At 30.4% G+C, this 23856-nt stretch overlaps 1 protein-coding gene across 5 annotated transcripts in view; it reads right to left on the bottom strand.

Moving 5' to 3' along the window:
• jar (Myosin heavy chain 95F jaguar) overlaps nt 1-23856 on the bottom strand; it is a 355723-nt gene that overhangs the window by 65212 nt on the left and 266655 nt on the right. For all 5 annotated transcript variants that reach the window (XM_075353648.1, XM_075353645.1, XM_075353649.1 and 2 more), the window contains exons 6-12: nt 18353-18482; nt 17038-17202; nt 14391-14653; nt 10991-11140; nt 9497-9756; nt 7705-7862; nt 2372-2536 (exon numbers count right to left, since the gene is read on the bottom strand). In XM_075353648.1, coding sequence (XP_075209763.1) covers nt 2372-2536; nt 7705-7862; nt 9497-9756; nt 10991-11140; nt 14391-14653; nt 17038-17202; nt 18353-18482 — 1291 coding nt within the window. The remainder of the gene's footprint in view (nt 1-2371; nt 2537-7704; nt 7863-9496; nt 9757-10990; nt 11141-14390; nt 14654-17037; nt 17203-18352; nt 18483-23856) is intronic.

The following is a 23856-nucleotide window of genomic DNA, read 5'->3' as shown; positions in this document are numbered from 1 at the left end:
TGAATAGATTAAAGGGTATTGCGGAAGTGTGATTAGGGGAGGAACAACATGGATTTTGCAGAGGACAATCTTGTACAGATTGTGTATTTACCCTGGGACAGCTGACCCCGTGAATTTATTATTTTCTTTGTAGCTTTTATTGTCTACACAAAAGCTTTTGATAAGGTGCCCTGTTTGAAGCCATGCAAAGTTTTAAAAAGGAAAGGTGTTCCAGAACATTTGATTAGGATAATACAAAGTCTTTATTACAATACCTATACTATTGTTAAGTTAGGTAATCAAGTTAGTGGAAGAATGTATAAAATAAATCAAGGAGTCAGAAAAAGATGTCTGTTATCACCTACATTATTTAATTTATACACTGAAAATGCTGTTGAAAATGGGCAAAAGTTTTAAAATATCATTTTATTATTAATGGTTTAACTCTGAACACAATGTTGTTTGTGGATGACCATATGGTTTTGGCCAGTTCAGAGGCAAATTTTCGACTGACAGTGTTTAGGTTACCTTCCATATTAAGCCAATACAATTTGGAGATTTGTAGGTTTGTAGTTTTATAAGTCAGGAACCTGTACATACAAAGATAAATAATGAGATATTAACCAAGTAACTGCATTTGCTTATTTGGGATTTTATCTGTCTTTTTTAAATCAGAAGATGTTGATAATACAATGCATAAATTTCAGAGGCTGCTAAGTACCATGCAAAGGACTCTTGTCAGCAAAGTAAGGAAACAGTTATTAAATTTTACAAAATTATGACGGTACTGGAATTGCTGTTTGGTTCTGAGACTTGGACTCTTACTTCACATCAAAGTTGAAGAATTGAAACCTATGGAAATTAAATTTTTATGTAGAGTGTTCATTTTCACTTAAGGATCATATCAGTAGCGGAGCAATACGTCAAAAATTAGGAATTGACAGCATTGGAAGAATGATTGCAAAAAATAGGCAGCTGTGGATGAATCATATAAACAGGATGGATGGAAATTGGATTTCGAGGATTGTGTAGGATTATAAAGAAATTGGTGTGAGAAAAATAGGATGGTCAAGGAAGAGATGGAGGGAGTAATTGTGAGACTTGTAAGACTGAGTAGTTGAGTCTATGGCAACGGACAGGCTGAATGACCTATCCAAACATTCATGATGATGATGATCATCATCATTTTTGAACAAAGGTTGAAAGAACCATCTTTAAGTTAACTGCAATTAAGTTGAGTATACAGAGGAGGTTGTCCATAATATGCTTCCAGTGCATCCTCTGCTTTTTCAGCCATATAGTCCATAGGACTAACAAAAATCATGAGAATTTAGTCAGTCATACAGGGAAAACTCGAGGGCAGCAGGTCAAGCAGAAGCCTGCCTAAAAGTTGGCTAGACCAAATTGAAGAGGCAACTGGAGACACGTTATGCACATTGATTTGAATGGCAGAGGACTGTGAGCTATGGTGGGAAGTTGTCAGTGGGATAAAAATCACTAGACCAACCCAGTCACTATACATAAAGAACCTAAGGAAGGTTTATACCACCCAGAACTACATCTGATTTAAAAATTGACCACTTTCATGAAAATCTCATTTTTTATGATGTCAATATCATCATAACTCCTTTCTATTATCTATGGATAGTTGTTGATGCTAAAAATGTACTTACTACCTATAAAAGTGTTCATTATTATAGAACTTATAGGAATAAATTATAGCAATGATTCCCAAACTGTACACCTGCAGCGCCCCAGGGAGCTGCGGCCTCTTCACAGGGTTGGCGTGAAATATTGTAAACACTTCATAATTAATTGAACCAAGATATTTATAATTATTAATTTAATGTTAATAAAGTAAAAAAATAATGAAGATACACTAGTTTTATTTATTTTTATCTCTTACTTACAAGTAGTCATACTTTTACTTTGGGTAGTATGCCACGGAAAAATTTTAATTGAAAAAGGGCGCCGTGACTTGGAAACATTTGGGAATTATTAAGTTATAGGAATAACTCTCAGTAATGAGAATGTCTAGACAGCCTATTTTTATAATTAACCACACATATACACGTATGTTCACCTGTTATGCGTGTATGCATGTTATGTGGTTAATTATTAAAAATTTATGTAAGTGTATGCAAATTCAAATACATAAATACATACACACACACACACACACACACACACACACACACACACACACACACACACACACACACGCGCACACACACACACATATATATATATATACCACCCACACACTCCCAGACAAGTGTGCATGTCGCACATGGATGTTACTCAAATAAAAATTAAATTCAACACAGAAATATTTTTAATTCACACTTTTACACTTAATTCAGCTAAAGAAGAGTGTTACAAAACTACAAACCAATACAGTCTTGATTGTCAACAAATTCTATTTTGCGAACTTGGAGACCTTCTCTTTGGTAAAGTTCTTGTTCATCTTTTAAGATTCTTTCATTAAAAAACTGTTGCAGTTTTTCATTGCAATAATTTATGCAAAACTGTTCAAAACTGTTGACAGTGAAATATTCTGTAACAATAAAATAATTAATGAAAATAACATTTCCTCTACTTAGTACAGGATTGTGTAACATGATACAAATGAAAAAAGCCAAGTTAAAACAATACCAAATTGAGTCAGAAATATATTATATATATATATATATATATATATATATATATACATATGTTGTTAAGAATTAAATTAACATGTTTAGTACAATGTGGACTAAAAAGTATACTTGCTAAAAACTTATACGACTCGTTAACACTTCATCCATCATCAACTACATTTTTCAAATTTTATCTCCATATCATATAATTTATATAGCAGGTTTTTTTTTTATATTTATTGTAAGCAAAATTTTTATTGAAAAATTAAATTATTAGTACTAGATTTTTCTTCCATTTGCACTGAAGAGAGTGATTACTCTCTGTTTGGTAATTATTTTTTTTACATCATCATCTGATCAGCACGATTAAAATAACATTTTATATTTAAAATATATTATTTTAATACTTTTTCATATAAAAGAGATAAAATAAACTTTAAATAATAACAAGAAGATGAAAATTATAAGAACAAAATTAGTACTTTAAAAAAATTCAGTTAACAGGGTGAAATATCCTTGGAGTACTTTAATAATAGCACTGAAAAAACATTTCCAAGTGACAGCACAACAGAAACTAACCCATGCCAACTGCTGGAGCTTGAATAATGTCAGTTTAAAATATCATAGCCATTTGGGATTTTAAATATCATAGATATTTAAAATATGATGCGTCATTAGTCCCTTAGCAGAGTTCAATGTGATGTGTAAATAAGTCATTAGTGCCAACATGTTAAATTGGTAAGATACACAGAGTGTATCATGAAATTCTCTTGGAACTTTCATAACCTATTCTACTCATGAAAATATTGGAAAAAGTCCATATAAACGTATGTATTAGAATGCAAGATTTGTTAGTTACGGCTAGTTAAAGGTTTTGCTCAGATTTCAGCTATCCCAATGAAATGAGGTCGTACTGAAATTTTTAGGATGTTAATTAAGGGGCAGAATTAAAGATTTATTATGGTTTCTGACCTGAAAAATTGAATAAAATAGATCCCAGAACTGTATCTGCAGTAGTCAGATTTGTGTTTTTATGTTTGATGTATAATAACATTGTTAAATGGATAATAAACACATAAAAGTTCTAAATAAAACTTTTAGAGAATTTAATCCTGAACAAAATGGTGTAAGATAAGTTGAATAAATCAATGAAAAGTTAGAAAAAATTGAGTTTTATTAAGAAACATTACTGTATTTTTTGGAAAAGTACTTATTTAATGTAAACAAAAACCAAATTCGTTTTTGTGAAGTGAAAAATTTTACAAAATTTATTGTAAAAATACTAAAAAAAAACTAGAAATTATACATCACTTGTAATGTAAATATAATTTAAAAAAAATTATTTGGATAATAATCTTTTTTATTAATGACAGAAATACCATAAATTATTTGAAAAATTATTATTTCAAAGTTGGCAATAAAATAACAACAGCTGATAAACATTGTGCAATATTGCATTAGTGTTTAAATCATTCTGCAAGTACATTCATTATATCAGGTACTATGAACTATGCTGTTGTTAGCAAAGGTTTTCTGTGAATTTTAGTTTGAATGTGATCAGTTTGCAATTGAAGCAATGCCATACTTATTTATAACAGCGGAATATGCTGATATTGTATTCATTTTGGGTGTGTAATGGTAATGCTACAGCTGCTGCAGTAGGATATGAAATACATTTTCAGAATAGCATGATTCTAGATCCCAAAACAAGTAGCGAAACTTTTCGCAATCTTTGAGAACCAGGTTCACTACCTAGAATTCATAACAGTCATGAACGATCTGTCCAAAATGACACTGTTATTGATGAAATTATTATTGATACAGTTCAGCATAGTCTAGGCATCAATACACAATATCTTTCTTAGCAGATTGGAGCACCGCATTTGATGGTTTGGAGTACAATCCAACAAAACAAGTTTTATCCTTAACATAAACAGCCAGTTCAACATCTACAACCAGGAGACTCCACTTCAGGTGGAGTTCTGCAAGTGGTGGAATACAAATTGTCAACACAAGTATGCTTTGTTTACCAATGAAGCAAATTTCACTCAAGTTGGCATCAACATACACAATGGGCATTCATTGGCAGAAAAATGAAATGGTGGAAGGCAATTATTAACACCATTTAGCGTCAATGTATGGTGCAGCCTTCTTCAAAATCAGCTGTTTGGATATTACCTGGCTGCTTAAATGCTGAGGTATACTTTCACTTTCTTCAAGAAAAACTGCCATAGCTGCTTAAAGAAGTTCCTTTAGCGCTGAGATGCAAATTATACTTCCAGCATGATGGCGCACCTCCCCACTTCTCTTGTGCCATTTCCACTTGCTTAAATCATCATTTCCTTGAGAAATGGATCGGTTGTGGAGGTTCACATTCTTGGCCACCAAGATCGCCTGATCTAACACCTTTAGAATTTTGTGTCTGGGGTTGGATGAGAAATATTGTATGCAAAACAAAAATAAATTTTTGTGAGATATTAATTGTCCACATTATGGGTGCGACTGAGCAACTTAGAACAGCCCTGAAGAACCAAAAAGAGCAACAAAAGCAGTAAAGAAGTCTGCCAAGAAATGTGTTGCAAATGACTGGCTGATTTTTGAACATTATTATAAACTGGTACATATAATGCACTTTGGTTTAGTGTACTGTTTCTAAATAAAATTCCAATTTTTCTAACTTTTCTTTGTTTTATTCAACTTATCTTACACCATTTTGTTCGGAATTAAATTCTTAAAAGTTTTGTGTTATTTGTTTATTACTCATTAAAAAAAGTTATTGAACATTAAACATAAAAAAACAAGGTTTTTACCCTAATTTATTGGTTTTCACCCCAGATTTCTCAAAAACGACCGAAAATACAGTTCTGGGACTGTAAAATGTGACTGTTAATTAACGTCGTAAAAATTTCAGTACAACCTCATTTCACTGAGGTAGTTGAGATCTGAGCAAAATCTTTCACATGCCATAACTCGCAAATGAAGCATTTTAGGAGGTATGTTTATGTGAACTTTTTCTATTATTTTCATGAGTAGAATAGGTTATGAAAGTCCCAGAAAACTTCTGATCAATCTGTATACATATGATTCTAAATTTCACGGCAATCTCTTGGGGTATGATTTTATGGCCAAAAATAAGAAAAAAACGTTCATATAAACATAGATCAGAAAATGGTTCATTACAAAGTTTTGGCTTGCAAAACATTTAGCCCTGCTTTCTGCCTCCTCTGTGGAATTAAACTATACTAAAATTCTTGGGGTACAACCTGAGAGGTAAATTTGGTTCTTCCTTATGGTTTCTGAGCTAAGAAATTGAATAAAAGTAATCGCAGTCTTCTATCTCACTTGGGTTTCAAGAAAAACAGGGTAAAACACGAAAACATTTTGTTGAAAAATACACTTTTTTTTTTAGGTTTAGAAAAAAATAATTTTGCTACTTTACCAATAAACAAATAAAAATTTCTAGTTAACTTTGTAGACAATTTAATTCTGAGAAAATTAATGTAAATTACGTCTACTAAAATTAAACACAAATTTGAGAAGTTCAACTTTAATTAGAAACAAAACATACAAACTGGATCGGAAAAATGATACGATTTAAAAAAAAAAAAATTGTCATACAAATGTTAAAAATTATAGAAATAAATTTGAAAGGCATCCTTCTAAAACATATAGAAAATTTTTATTTTTTCATACACTTGCAATAACAGCTGATCAACAATTAAGTTTACTATCTAGCAATTGAATATTCATTTGAATAGTGTTTGTGCTGTTACTGTTCAGTCAGTCATTCACAACTGTTGATACCACAAATTTGTTTTTATTTGGAGAGATGAAGGACATGTTATTAATTTATGTAAAGTAAATAAAAATGGACTGGCTGCTGTGTGTACAATTATCTCCCACCTCAAGCACCAGAAGGTTGTTACATCGCTTTCATGTTTTGCAATCAAGTGTGTGGTGAATTTTACAGGAACAACAATTATACCCATTCCATACAACACACGGACAAGAGTTATTACCAACTGATTTTGATAAACAAATGAAATTTTATTGATGGTTAATTAGAAAATGTGAACATCATCCTGATTTCCTAATATTCTAATTACTGATGAATCTCTTTGTTTTACAAGAAATGGCATTTCAAATTACTGAAACAATCACACTTGGGCAGAAGATAATCCCCAGGGGACTGCTACAAGTCATTTCCAATGCACTTTTTTGTTTAATGAGTGATGTGATCTTCTTGGTGTGATTTCATAGGCCTTTCTTCTTACCGCTACGGTTCAATTTAGAATGGTACTTGCATTTTTCGCAAAAAAATCTGATGGAAACTCTTGGAAGATACTCCACTTGCAGATAAGAGTGCAGATGTAGTTTTTTAATGATGACGTATCTGCTCACTACTGTCATGATGTGATGAACCATTTAATTAAATAACATATTTAGTAAGTAATGGATTGGATAAAATGAACCAGTAACATGGCCACCTTGATCTCCTAATTTCACAGCAGTGGAAGTTTTCCTTTGGGGTTGGATGAAGTCTATTCTGATTGTATTGGCACACAAGAAGAATTAAAATATCATGCATTAGAAGCTGGAGCAACTACTAGGAATAATAATGATACTATTGACATGCCCAGCTAGAGTGGATTTGCCAAGCTAAACTATACAATGATTAAGTTTTTGTACTTTACATTTCACATTTATTGTAATCTCAGTATGCTGATATTTCTGAATTACATCAAATTTTGTTAATCTGACTGAATTGGGTCCCACATAGCCCAAATGAATGGATTTATATTTTAGTATGAAAGAAACATAATGTTCAGTGAATACACCTGCATCAAGTACATTTTCATTTAAGTTATATAATTTTGCAGAAAATTAAACAAAAAAAAAATGTAAATAGCTGTATCACAAAAGCTGGCAACAGCTATTCTGGACAGAGTTTCCAAGGGTTCCATAAATATCAATGCAAAGATCATACTTCACTACAATATGAAGAACATTTAAGTAACAAAAAAAAAAGAAAAAAAAGAGTTCATCTACTTACAGATTATAAAATTTAAAATTAATAAACACTCACCAAATCCTGCAATATCTAGTACACCAATATAATAGCTTGATGCTTTAAAAGGAATACTTTTATTGATACGATGAACAATTTGATCAAACAATTTACTGTAAATAGCTTTTGCCAAAGCATCTCTTGCACTATTAGCTTCATACACTTTTAATGGAACCCTAATAATAAGAAAAATATAAATGATAGGTAAATAAAATCACTTTTACAACTGTATTTATAAAAAAATAGGTTTTCACCATGATTAAAGTGCCAATGTCTTCTACAGTCATTAAAGTATGTTTCATAAAAGAAATAGAAATCAGTATTAATTAAAACAAAAAAAATATTAAAAATTTAAAATTCATAAATATAAAATAAATATTACATACATTAATTCCAGTTGTTTTTTTGTTTAAAATTTAAACAATATTGATTATAGTACGAGGGTAAGTCAATTATTATCCGCAATGTAGTTATAAATTTTATTGCAATACAAATAGTAAACTTACATGTACATCATTTTTCAACATAGTCCCCTTGCATTTCCAACGCACTTGGTCCATTGTTGCACAAGCTTCCTGATGCCCTCATAAAAGAAGGTTTTCGGTTGAGCTGCGAGCCAGGAATGCACTGCTTCTTTCACTGTTTCGTCCGAGGTAAATTGACGGCCCCTTAATCCCTCTTTGAGTGGACCAAACAAGTAGTAGTCAGAAGTGGCAAGATCAGGTCTATACGGAGGATGAGCCAATACTTCAAAGTTGAGTTTCTGGAGCATTTCAGCAGTGTGGGCAGCAGTATGTGGACGGGCATTGTCGTGCAACAACACAACACCTTTCGACGACAGTCCTCGGCATTTGCTTCGAATTGCAGGCTTCAGCTTGGCAATAAGCTTCTCACTGTAACACGCAATGTTTATTGTCATACCCCTTTCCTCATAATGTTCCAGTACTGGGCCTTGTGAGTCCCAGAAAGCATCAGTTTTCCTGCGGATGGTTGGGTCTTGAACTTTTTTTTGCAGGGCGAATTTGGATGTTTCCATTCCATTACTCTGCCGTTTACCCTTCAGCTCGTAATGATTGATCTGTGTTTCGTCACCAGTAATGATTCTGTCTAAGACGATGTTCATTACCATAGCGATCCAAATATTTTTGGCAGATATCCAAATGCGTTTGTTTATGCAACTGTGTGAGTTGTTTTGGAACCCATCTTGCACAGACTTTATGAAACCCAAGTCTGTTGCGGATGATTTTGTAAGCAGAACTGTGACTAATTTGCAGACGATGTGCCACTTCATCAATAGTTACTCATCTGTCTAAGAAAACCATGTCAAGTGCACGCTCAATGTTTTCTTCATTTGTGGCGGTAAACGGTCGTCCGGCTCCTTCGTCATGTGTAACACTTGTGTGACCATTTTTGAATTTTTCAATCCATTTGTAGACACTCTGTTGCGGCAACACTGTTCCACTGTTGTACCGAAAGTCTTCGATGAACTTCGGCCCCTGATACACCTTCTGACCACAAAAAACGGTTTACTGAAAATTGCACTTCTTTGGTGGAAACAGAAAGCGGAGCAGCCATGGTTAACGACAGGGCAGTGATAATAGAACTAACCTAGCAGGAACAAACCTGCACAGACATAACAACAATTAAACCAAGCATGCATCATCTACGCAATACGACAGTACTACCAACATAAGCAAAAATATAACTAAATTGCGGATAATAATTGACTTACCCTCGTACATTAAAATTAAAATAGGTAAATACTTTTAAAATCTTTCATATTTTGATCTCAGGAAAAAAAGAAACTTACATAATGACTGTACCCTTAAGACCACCTCTATTGGTCATCATCACTTTGGAAACAAGAGCTTGACGAAGTTCCTCAGGATCGACTCCCATTAATGAAGCTGCAACTTTGAGACTCCATTCACCAGTTGGTGCTACTTTAGACCCACCTTTACTGCCTTCCATATTTTCTTCAAAAGCAACATTACCAAGGTGAAGAACAGCAGCAACCATTGAATAAATTTCAAATCGTTCAGCACTACTCAACCCCAATCTATTTAAAGCCTGATGAAAAACAAACACAACATAACATTTTTAACAGAAAATATTTATGAAGATAATATCTACCTGTTAGTTACCATAACCAAATAATTGTAGGTGATATGATATGTCACAAAACACTGATTAGAACTCAAACCTAGAACTTTTGGGTGAAAGACAAAGATACTACCACTATGCCGCAGATATTGATGGATATGATACAAAATAAGTATAAAAGGACGTATTTAACTTATGTGTAAAGTAGGATATTGCTTGCACTCTTAGTCAAAGTTAGGGTCTTTCAGTCCATATTTTTCCCTTAATTTTACAATATGTGTCAACTTAAGGGATTGGAAAGGAAGCAATATGATCAACTATGTTCAAAAGAAAAAAAAATTGCCATAAAATGAAAATTATTAGAGTATGGAAAGGAGATAAAGTGATTGAAGACAAAAATATCACATGCATTGTTGATATTAGATTCAAAATTTGGTTAACTCTGTAATAATTTGAATATTAAAAGATCACAAAAAAATTACTGAGTTTTTGTTTTTATTTATGGTATTCACTATAACCGTAACAAGTAGACAAACTAATGTGAGTTAAAAAAAAAACAGATGAAATTTACTAAGAACTAAGGTTATAAAGGAATCCTAGTAAAGCCAGTTATTTTTACACGGATTTGAATTCTAGATCATGGATACTGGTGTTCTTTGGTGGTTGGGTTTCAATTAACTACACATCTCAGGAGTGGTCGAACTGAGAATGTACAAGACTACACTTTATTTACACTCATACATATCATCCTCATTCATCCTCTGAAGAATTATCTAAACGGTAATTACCGGAGGCTAAACAGGAAAAAGAAAAAGGTTATAAAGGAAATAGAATTGTTTCCCATTGCTTCTACACTCAACTTATTATAATGATGCACTTCAGTATGCTAAGGCAATAAACACAAATTTTCAGTGATTTCAATGTCATTAATGACACCTTGACTCTATTTATCAAAAAAATTGACTGTCACAATCATTATTACCCTTAGAGAAAGCAAGTCTTGACTTTAGAAAATCAGGTCCCTACCTGATTTGTTGAGGCAATACACTTGCCTCAACAAATTAGGAGAAAAAAAAACTGCTCAGTATGAATTATTTTATGAAAAGTTAGTGGTTAGTGAATAAGAAATTGTTTTATGAATAGAAGATAAATTACATATCATTTATGACATTAAAAAAATACTGAATAAAAAATAACATACTTGGTCCATATTCTTGAAATCTTCAACATCATCCAACATTGGATCCTTCAGACCACCTTTATCTCTGTGCTGTTTACTCTTTTGTTCATTATTTAACTGTCGCTCTGTACTATTGTTAGTAAAATACTGGGTACATCCATTTCTTAAATACTGAAAAATTGAACAATTTGTCAGTAATATAATAAAACTGAAGATTCAATGAAGCACTAACAAATAAAAAATATGATAAAATCAAACTGTGAATATTTTACTGTTACACTAATTTCAAGTACTACCTTTCTCACTCTCTCCATTTGCAATTTAATTATTTAATATAATTAATTATTTTCAACTTTTTATACAGACAAAATAAGAGAGATTTATATGAAATCGTAATTTTAAATTAAATATTTTTTTTATAAATGTAATTCACCATACAAGTTTGAAGCTTGCACATTTAGATGCAAAACGGACATTTATGTAGTGTATGAAAAATGTCATGCCTGACTAGGATTTAAACTCAAGACCTCCTAGATAAAGTTTGAGACAAATAAAAATATTAATCTTTTTCTATTATAATCAGTCATAAAATCTGCCACAAGCTTGTCATTTTGAAAAAATAAAGATAAAGCATCAGAAATTCCTCTCAGTATGTTACATATTGTTTAATACCAGTTTAAATCCTTTTTGTTGTAAACTATATATGCAATTTTATCATTTTCAGAAACAAAAGGATTATTGCTCAAGAGATTTCTGACTTTATTTAGGATTTGAATTCAGAAAAAGGTTTTGATAGATTTTTTCTTAAGTGCAAAATATTATAGATCATTAAGGTACATTCTTGATCACTGAATATTTCATAATATTGAATTGGTTATTGTACCATATTGGTCACTGATCACCTGATGGTGTTAAATGCATTACGAGCAATTGACATTAACCTGCTTACAGATGATACAACTTCATTTACAGAAATTGAAAATAAAATTGGTGTGCAATTATTTATGTCTGTTTAATAATCAATCAATAATATTTAAATCAATAAAATGGCTACCATTTTGCAATGTAAGAAATGTTTTTAAAGTTATTTTATTTACAATAAGTGTAATTAGCTATTATTTAGCATCAAAAGTATGAAAAATTCAAACTTAATTAATGTAAATGTAGTGGAGACAGCTGAAACTTATATCATTTTCTGCAAAACTTGCTTTTTTATGGACCAATTTTCAAAGAAAGAAGTGATTTTGCTACAATTAAAATGCTTAACAGTGTAGCTAACAAAATATATTTTCATAAAACTAATGATCACTAAAGACATAAAGTTAAAAATATGTGCGCGACTGCTATTTTGAAATTTGTGAATGTAATCTGCTACTTGAAATTACATTTGTAATTATTTATTTATTAGAGAAGATTGCAATAAACATATTAATAAATATTATAATTATTTCTCAATTTGATTTTGAAATTTAAATTTTTCTTTAAAAAACAAAATTATGGACTAAAGAAAAATGAAGTAGAAATTGCTATTTTTTTCATACAACATTTTTTCTTTATTATTATAAGTAAAATCAGAGAATGAATATCCTGGTAAAATGTTTTTGTTACATTCTATATATAATTATTATTATGAACCAATCAGAATAAAAGATTTACTTATTTAAGAATGTTATTCTTATGAATTTTTCAGGTTCCATGTGACTATATTTTTCTAGGCTTCATCATTTTAACCAACTAAGAATGTTTCTTCTGAGTTCTATTACTGGAGCCAGGAATTATTTTTTTGCCTGATGTGTTGATAAAGATTTCATGGATGGAAGAAAATAGTTGACTGAAGTGGACGTTGAATAATATTTTTGTTATATTGAAGTTATAATTACATTATGCTACTTTTTAAGTACTTGGAATGACTAGTGGTTCAGTAAGAGAAATATTTTAAGGCTCTGATTATTAGTAGCTTAGGATAACAGCTCCAGTTATACAGATCAGAATTACAAATTAATGTTATTGGTTTAACCCAAAGGAACTTATTTTCATAAGTATTTCCTCCAAATTCTAAAATATCAAACCCTGCAACATTAATCATAGTTTTTATTTTCATAAACAAATAAATATATCTAAAATAAATATAAACAAATATATATGTCTAAAAAGCTTTGAGTCTTTAGAGGCCAAAATTGGGAATACATTTATTGTTTTTGGAAAATAATATTAAGAGATCATATATGCACAAATTCCTTCAATGACCTTCTGCCATTTTTCCAGCAACACTATAATCCTGTTGCAGAACAGAACTTTCTGTGGTTTCTGGTCAAAAAATTGACACATGGTTTTCACAGGCCTCTTTTGAAATTAAGTTAACACAATTCAGGAACCAAAACAAGTGATAGTCTGATGGTACCAGGTGCAAGCTATATAGTAGATGCATTAAAACCTTCCAGGCAAGTTTTATCAATTTCTGATGGGTCATTAAAGATGTATGCAGTCTGACGTTGTCAGCAAGGTATATAACACTCTTTCTATTGACCAGTTCAGTCTGTTTGTATTGCAATCATAGTAATTCAACAGCAACAGTACATGTTTGAGTCTATCTTTCTGCCTGACGACAGCAGCTCATTATGTATGATACCATTCCAATTCCACCAAACACACAGCATAACCTTCCTGGACATCACTGTGGGCTTTGCCACAGAATGTGGAGCTTTTCATCCCATCGCCCACGATCTTTTTTTCACATTGTCGTAATAAGTTAACTTGTCGTAGTAACTTTTCATCACTCATGATCAACTGTTTTAGAAATGGCTTGATTTCATTATGTTTTAGTAGAGATTCGCAGATAGAAATTCAATCAAGTAAATTTTTCTGAGTCAGATCATTGAACCCCAAACAATGAGCTTCATTTTTGTAGCCATCTTTCTCCAAATAGTGATGGATATTTACCATTTATGAACACTGTTTGCTGATGGATATTTAGGACACTGGTAATGTCATGACTGCTTACATGCTGGTCTTCCTTGATTTCTGCCAGAATACACTAACACTACCTCGCTTGCAAAAGGCTCAATACATTTTCAACTACACGTTACATGTTACTATTTTACTATTATTAGATGTTAATTCATTTCCTGCTACATATATTTTAAAACACATATCCAACAGCACTGAAATTTATTTTTGTATTTTCTACTTCAGATAACCTTATAGTATATCGATACCAATTTTTTTTGAAAAAGGATTATTGTGAGTGACAAAATATAAGAAAAAAAAAAAGGTTGTAAACTGACACTGTAAATACTTCTTGTAGAAGCCATAAATGCTTCTAAACTAGACGTACCTTAACTTTCACAATTGAAAAATAGTAAATTTTAAAAGTTAAGTGAAACAAAAATTTTAATTTCATAATATTTCACAAAATACTTACATGGAAATCATCAGGTTTTGTGAGATTTAGTTTTGTTCTAAGAGGTTCAGGTGCACCAGCACATAAAAGATAAAATACATGGTAATTTCGCTCTTCTGGGCTTTGAGTACATATACGAGATTTTTCCAACAAATAATGAGAAATGTAACCACCAACTACAGCACACTTTGAATCAAAATGCACTTCCATGAATTTTCCAAATCTTGAGGAGTTATTATTTCTTGTTGTTTTGGCATTTCCAAATGCTTCAAGCACAGGATTTGCTATAAAAAATAAGTACAAATAAATTAAAATCAAATCACTAACAAAAACAATAACATGCAACATGTTAGGAACATCAGTGTTTACTCTTCTATTTCTGAGTAGTAAATGCCTGTAAAACATTAATTTAGGAAATGTACACAATGTAACTTTTGCATTTTATAATTAATATTAATATTTAATTTAGATATATTAGAATCCAACAAAAGTAAATTCAAAATACTATATAAAAGTGTTATAAATAAATCAGGAAAGGTCACTGTTTGGGGAGATGATTATAAAGTTAAAATTACAAAAAAAGTCATAAAAAGTTTGGTCTTTTGTATTCATATTACAGCTGCCAAAAGATCTCACCTTGATTTTTGGTCCGTACACAATATAATGCAGTACTAAAAGTTTTTGGACACTAATTATGGTAAAAAAATTAATGTATTTTTAGTATATTTGACCTGAACAATATAAACAAGTTTTTACAGAACTTATTGATAATATTTTTTATTGCAAAAGTCACATAAAACTTAAACAAAAAATTTGTTTTAGGTGTGACATAAGTTTGTTAAATTACCAATTAACAAATAAAACTGTAAAAAAATCTGGAGAGAATCTGATCAAATAATGTTTTTATTTTAAAAATTATGCAGTAGTAACAGTATAATTAAAAAAAAAAAATCAAAATTCTTAGTAAAAAATTACAGGTCCTAGTCGACAGAATGACATTTTTATGATTAAAATTATCTGCACTTAGAAAATGACTGCTAAAATATTAAAATTTTAGAAAACTTGGTTCCCATTTTATCCCCTTATTGACAGCTATATCAAGCAACATTTTTAATTTGCCATTTGAAAAGCAATTAGATATTAAAAATTATAAGAAATTGAAACATTTTTAAAACTTTTAAAGTTAGATCCCCCGGGAATCCCTTTTACAAAAACATTTGACTTCACAACACTAATACTAAATACAGTTGAATTTTCAATATTGAAAAAGAACCTATATATCTATCTATCTATTTTTTTAAAAATAGATATATAAATAGAAATCCAATTCAGCTCCCTTGTTTTTTGGTATAAGGTTTATTTACTGGAGTAATTATTTAGTTTAATAAATCGCCCAGGTGTGGTGTAATGATATTCAACAAAGCTTAAAAAAATTATATTTTACAAAAAAAATTGGGTACTGCGATGCCCTTTTGTATGATATGGTAAAAAATCAGCCCAAAACTGAAACATATACAGCCAAACATTTTACTGAAATTTCAATTTTTTTGGTGAACTGGTTTTTGAGATATGAGATAAAAATTGTTTAGAAATAATATTGAATATACCCCACTCCTAGATTAAATTAAATTGGCTTAAAATTTTTAAATTTTAAATAACTTAATACATACTTTTTCATAATGCTATGCTCAGTTTTCTATGACTGCTACATAAAGATTCAAAAATTACGAAAATTCAAAAGAACCTTTTGTTATTGATTTTTCATTTATTGCTGTTGTTTTTACATCCCTCTTTTTTAATATGACAAAATCCACTGCCGTCAATGCCCCATATATAGATGGGGCATTGATGGCAGCATTTTGAGCAATATATTTTTTGAGCCATTTTCATAGAATTCATGTTTTGGTTGTCCAAAGACATAATCAAGAAATAAGCAATACATGTAAATATACATACATTTTTCAAAAATTTCTTTGATTTTTTTTTTGCGGTTTTTAAACTATGAATGTTTGAAATGTTATTTTCAAGAAATCTAATGTACAAAATTTTAACCTGCTATACTTTCCCTCTATAGCTGTGCTGCTGTAGCAGCCAAGAGCTATAACCAGGAAAGTAAAAGATTAATTAGGCACCACACAAAAATCAATAATTTTGTTTTATAACTGTTTATAAATTTAACTGAATATCAATGTGTGTAAAAAATAATTTATCATAACTTTCAGCATTTTATGATAGTGTACGTATGCAGTGATTTTATCTTGGCTGTGAGTAACCTTCAATTTTTTCATCCTCATTTTATCTTTAACCATATCTTTGGCAGTACCAGTTATCAAATCTTCTACAAATTTGAAAAACTTGTTTGACTGTGATTAGAAGATTCGATATAAAATTTCTATTCCTAAGATTTAAATATTTCATAACAATGGATAGTTTATAAGTCCATAAGTGGGTAACAAATTACCTATTTGTGACGTACTGGAATTCAATTTACAATCAAATTTGTGTAAATTAACTTCTTTCTGTAATGTTTTATTTAAAGTTTTCATTGATATGATGGTTCTTTTGAATTTAATATTAGAAAATTATAAACAAATATTTTTTAATTTCATCAAATTTATAAATTATGATGAAAATAAATGAATTAAATAAATAACTGAATATACATTACCATCCAAAATTTTTTGTTCGATTGGCCCTGCTGCTGTTCCCCATAGATCACAAAGATATCTCAACAAATATTTGGTGGATTCTGTCTTTCCAGCTCCAGATTCTCCAGACACTATTATTGATTGTGACATTTTTAATACTTTCATATCCCTAAATGCTTTGTCGGCTATGAACAAACATCAAATTGAACTTAAATATACTGCCACGTACTGATGTTCATTAACATAAATTATATACATAATCAGATATTTTGAAGTGATATAATTATTCATTATATATTAATTTTAGACTGTGCTAAGTCTCACTATTAAGACTAATAGCAGCAACGTTTGGTGTAAAACTTGGAATATGCTCCATAATTGATGCTTAGATGTACACAAAGACAAAGAGATTAACACTATATGACACTTTCATAATAAAATATTGATCAGGCCATCCTAGTCACTGTCAGAAAGAGCTGACAAATATTTCTTGCAATCTTTTATCAATAGTAGAAATAGATTAGAATAATATTTTTATTTTTTTTTTTTGATGATGCTAAATTAATAAATTTGGGGCATAGACTGAAGTAGCATAATGATTTCTATAAATGCTGTCACATGTTATCAGTTTGACATGTTATATCTTAGTTATACTAAGAGATAACATAAATTAAAATTTTTGCAGATATATAATTTGTTTACTATTAATTATCTTATTTACAAGATAGACAAATTATGTCACAAACAATTCCAGACTGTTGTAAAATTTATAACTAAAGAAAATTAATAAGAAATTTAGAACTGAATGGCTATGGGATTACAATTACAAAATAATAAATGAACTTTAAACAAGAATTGTTTACTTATTTAGAAAAGGAAACTAGTTAGTACTTTTGACAAGGAATAATGATCCTGTCCCCTGTTCACAATGAACTTACAAAACAGCTTCTACACTAAAATGCATTATAGCACTTTTAGCACTTCTACACTATTAGCACTTTCATTGAATGAAAATGTGCTCATGGTGATACCTCACTCATAAGGCCTAATTGTTATTTGTTATTACATACACTACACTCTGGTCCTTGGCAGTATTTTTATAGTTCCAGGTGTAAGGGTTGTCCTGATATAACAGAATTTTAAAACATCTATCGTCCCAACAATTATTTTATTTCCAGAACCTTTAATTCCCAACTTTCCCCTATATTCTAAAAATGCTTTTAATCTTTCTCTTTGTTGTCGATTCTTGATTTTTCTCTTTTTACTTTTATTTATTTATAAGACATATATCTACACTGATAATAATTTAAACTAGTAAAAAAAATTATCACTCACCTATTGCAAAAACATGTGGTGGTAATACACCTAAAGACTTTCCCTGATAGCTTTTTATCGTCTTTGAAGAATACAAGTCTTTTATTTCAAAATAAGGGTTCACAGCTATTATAATATTTGCAACATATGTCTGAAATAAAATAATTTAAAAATTATATAACAAATAATTTATTAAAGCTTAGATTTATTATACATAACAGATTAGATTAAACAAACCATGTGAGACTACATTAACAGCAGACTCATTAGCATAATTATTCATTCATAGACTCATTCATAATTATTCATTATGAATAGTTTGTTTTCAAACTATTCAAATAACTTCCAAAGAAGAATTGTAGAAAAAAGTTTTTTTTAACTATCTACTTTCCTTTTTTCATAAAACAATTCATTTTTAGGTCTTATTTGTTATATGATCTCACTTCTAGCTTGCACATTTTTTGACCGACTGACTTCAATTCACTTTATCTTACACTGTTTATGTTTTAGTAGTACTGTATTTAAATTTTGTACTCTAAGAAATACTGTATCCATCTTTGAGCTACAACAGGAATAATCCAGCATAAATAGAAATCTGCAGGATTATGTGAATTTTTGTGGTGAGAGAAGCAGAAGGAACAAAAATTGTTTTAGCAAATTCTGCAGGACATTACAAACTGTTGGTCATCAGAAAAATTTGCATGATTTCTAACTAAACTGACCTCCATATAATTAATACATTTTTTTTAATTTTTTTTTTATCCACTTTATTAATAATTTTCATATATTTATCATTGTCTTCATATTTTCTAATAACTTATAAGTAATTGATTTTTGTTTATTTTTAAAAATGCATGTGCTAATTTTGTATATTCATGACATATCAACCTCAATAAATCTAAATTGTGGCAGTGTATTATGTATAACAAATAAGACATTAAATTTTTTACTTATTTTTGAACGTCTATATGCCTACAAGCGCCCATGATGATGATGAGGTAGAGTGTGTATACGAAGAGATTGATGAAGCAATTGAACACGTAAAAGGAGATGAAAATTTAATAATAGTTGGAGATTGGAATGCAAGCATTGTAAAAGGCAAGGAAGGAAATATAGTGGGTGAATACGGGCTGGGCAAAAGGAATGAAAGAGGGGACCGACTTATAGAGTTTTGCACGAAGTATAATTTAGTAATTGCCAACACCCAATTTAAAAATCATAATAGAAGAATATACACTTGGAAAAAGCCAGGCGATACTGCAAGGTATCAGATAGATTATATCATGGTTAAGCAAAGATTTAGAAATCAACTCGTTGACTGCAAAACTTACCCTGGAGCAGACATTGATAGCGACCATAATTTGGTGATAATGAAATGTAAATTGGGGTTTAAAAACTTGAAGAAAAGGTGTCAGATGAATCGGTGGAATTTAGAGAAGCTTGAGGAAGAGGAGGTAAAGAAGATTTTTGAGGAGGACATCGCAAGAGGTCTGAGTAAAAAAGATAAGGTAGAAAATGTAGAAGAAGAATGGGAGAATATTAAAAAGGAAATTCTTAAATCAGCAGAAGCAAAGTTAGGCGGAATAAAGAGAACTGGTAGAAAACCTTGGATTTCAGACGATATATTGCAGCTGATGGATGAACGTAGAAAATATAAGAATGCTAGTGATGAAGAAAGTAAAAGGAACTATCGGCAATTAAGAAATGCTATAAACAGGAAGTGCAAACTGGCGAAAGAAGAGTGGATTAAAGAAAAGTGTTCAGAAGTGGAAAGAGAAATGAACATTGGTAAAATAGACGGAGCATACAGGAAAGTTAAGGAAAATTTTGGGGTACATAAATTAAAATCTAATAATGTGTTAAACAAAGATGGTACACCAATATATAATACGAAAGGTAAAGTCGATAGATGGGTGGAATATACTGAAGAGTTATATGGAGGAAATGAATTACAAAATGGTGTTATAGAGGAAGAAGAGGAAGTTGAGGAGGATGAAATGGGAGAAACAATACTGAGATCTGAATTTAAGAGAGCATTAAAAGATTTAAATGGCAGAAAGGCTCCAGGAATAGACGGAATACCTGTAGAATTACTGCGCAGTGCAGGTGAGGAAGCGATTGATAGATTATACAAACTGGTGTGTAATATTTATGAAAATGGGGAATTTCCATCAGACTTCAAAAAAAGTGTTATAGTTATGATACCAAAGAAAGCAGGGGCAGATAAATGTGAAGAACACAGAACAATTACTTTAACTAGTCATGCATCAAAAAACTTAACTAGAATTTTATACAGAAGAATTGAGAGGAGAGTGGAAGAAGTGTTAGGAGAAGACCAATTTGGTTTCAGGAAAAGTATAGGGACAAGGGAAGCAATTTTAGGCCTCAGATTAATAGTAGAAGGAAGATTAAAGAAAAACAAACCAACATACTTGGCGTTTATAGATCTAGAAAAGGCTTTCGATAACGTAGACTGGAATAAAATGTTCAGCATTTTAAAAAAATTAGGGTTCAAGTACAGAGATAGAAGAACAATTGCTAACATGTACAGGAACCAAACAGCAACAGTAATAATTGAAGAACATAAGAAAGAAGCCCTAATAAGAAAGGGAGTCCGACAAGGATGTTCCCTATCTCCGTTACTTTTTAATCTTTACATGGAACTAGCAGTTAATGATGTTGAAGAACAATTTAGATTCGGAGTAACAGTACAAGGTGAAAAGATAAAGTTGCTACGATTTGCTGATGATATAGTAATTCTAGCCGAGAGTAAAAAGGATTTAGAAGAAACAACGAACGGCATAGATGAAGTCCTACGCAAGAACTATCGCATGAAAATAAACAAGAACAAAACAAAAGTAATGAAATGTAGTAGAAATAACAAAGATGGACCACTGAATGTGAAAATAGGAGGAGAAAAGATTATGGAGGTAGAAGAATTTTGTTATTTGGGAAGTAAAATTACTAAAGATGGACGAAGCAGGAGCGATATAAAATGCCGAATAGCACAAGCTAAACGAGCCTTCAGTAAGAAATATAATTTGTTTACATCAAAAATTAATTTAAATGTCAGGAAAAGATTTTTGAAAGTGTATGTTTGGAGTGTCGCTTTATATGGAAGTGAAACTTGGGCAATCGGAGTATCTGAGGAGAAAAGATTAGAAGCTTTTGAAATGTGGTGCTATAGGAGAATGTTAAAAAAATCAGATGGGTGGAAAAGTGACAATTGAAGAGGTATTGCGGCAAATAGATGAAGAAAGAAGCATTTGGAAAAATATAGTTAAAAGAAGAGACAGACTTATAGGCCACATACTAAGGCATCCTGGAATAGTCGCTTTAATATCGGAAGGACAGGTAGAAGGAAAAAATTGTGTAGGCAGGCCACGTTTGGAATATGTAAAACAAATTGTTATGGATGTAGGATGTAGAGGGTATACTGAAATGAAACGACTAGCACTAGATAGGGAATCTTGGAGAGCTGCATCAAACCAGTCATGATTTTGTAGATCAAGTAATAAGGTTTAGATCTTGTAAATTTTATACTTTTAAATGCTTACAATTAAATTCCTAAAAAAACTGTATATATTAATAGCCAACGTATAATCTCATAGGAAAAATATTTGTATTATTTTTTCTGAAAAACTATTTTATATATTCCTTACATGTACATTGCAATCTGTCCATCCTAATGAAAAATAAGCAAACACCCAATGGCCTAGTGAGATGAGGAAGAAGATATATATGTCGTATAAATGAGATTTAGTCCTGAAACTATTTAACAAGATTTATATTATAACTTAACAATCTTTGAAATAAGATATTTAAAATGAACTACATTTTGCTTTAGAAATATTCTACAATGAAAAATAAAGAATATAATATTTGCTTTAAGTTTTCCTTAACATTATCATGTTTACTTTCATGAAGTCAAAGTATATAACATATTAAATATAATAGTCATTAAGGCTATAGCTGATAAAGTTATGTCTTATTTTTTACATGCTTTTCTTTAACTCACTTTCGTTCCATGATTAACGTTTTCGTTCCACTGTATAGTACACATGCACAATACAATACACATGGACAATAGGTAGGTAGGCAACGATTTATACTTCTATATACAAACAATTTATCTAAAATTATATTTGTGTTTTGGGAATAAAAAAAATTTATTTTAGATTCTTTCCATCAAGAAATTTAAAGAGACCAATGTCAATCGCAGTTTTGTTCAATAGAAATAAGTCAACAGTGCAATGTTAGTTCAGAAAAAGAATGCCAGCACTATTTAAACCATAAAGCTAATGAAAGACCAGAAGAGTGAGAGGTTCGATTGGCACTTAAACGTCAGCATTATACTCAAATTTGAGCAGCAGAATTAACTGAAGAGCATGAGACTTGATTTGAAACATAATGCCAGTGCTTATGTTTTTAGACTTAAAAATATGAAAATAATGTTTTAAAAATATTTTTTTAGACTTCAGAAGAGTTGGGATTCACATAATAAATGTGAAAGCCATTCAGTTTCCTGCAATTTACAGCTATGGAATTGTTGAACGGCAGATGCTACCTTTGATTCTGTCAAGGGCATCAACAGTACACAAAATGCAAGTTAGTACTGTAGACTATGCTGTTGTCTATTTGGGTTCTAAACTCTTTGCTGAAGGGCATGCATACGTTAGCCTCAGTAGAATTAGATCCCTTGATGGACTTCGGGTTGAAGAACTGGACAATTCAAAATTAACTGATAAAAAACCTCATAACAAGGATGCTTTAGAGGAAATGGACTGTATAAGAAATATAATGTGAATTATATTTATAAATCTATATGTAATTTTATTAGTCTATGTATCAGGATAAATAATTTAGTTTAATTATAAAATGAAATATGATTAATTAGTTGGTATTTAAGTATATAATAGAAATTAATTTCTCAAAATTTGATAATATTTGTTTGATTTTTATTTCATAATCCTAAAAAATGAAATTCTAAAAAACATTGTAATTATATAATATATAAAATTTACTTTACTAATAAACTAGTGCTGTTTAAAAAAAATTCATTTACTGTGAGCAAAAAAGTAAAAATGAAATATAAAAAAAATTTAAAACACACTTTTCTATAAAAACTGAAAATCAAGAGAGAGAGAGAGAGAGAGAGAAAATATCTTTCTTTGATTTTGATGTCCTGAATCAATAATTCTATTTTACTAACACTTACCCTGAATACAGCTAAATTATTCCACTTAACAATATATAATTGATTACATAGTAATAAATTTATAATATTTTTTTAAGTAGAATATCACTAACATATATATATATATATATATATGTATGCTTTAGAAATTTAAATTAGTCTCCGGGTAAATCAAACCTACACAAGTCTTGATCTCTCACAAGTCAATTTACAAACAAAATCTAAATTTCACTAAAATGAGATAATATAAAAGAAAACAAATCGCAATTCAGTTAATATCTTTCAAGTAAATATTAAAGTGGTTAACATCACTTGACAATGGCCATCA

The sequence above is a fragment of the Lycorma delicatula genome, chromosome 1 (assembly GCF_047948215.1).
Source record: "Lycorma delicatula isolate Av1 chromosome 1, ASM4794821v1, whole genome shotgun sequence".
Lineage (NCBI taxonomy): Eukaryota > Metazoa > Arthropoda > Insecta > Hemiptera > Fulgoridae > Lycorma > Lycorma delicatula.
This window is presented reverse-complemented; position numbering and strand designations above follow the sequence as displayed.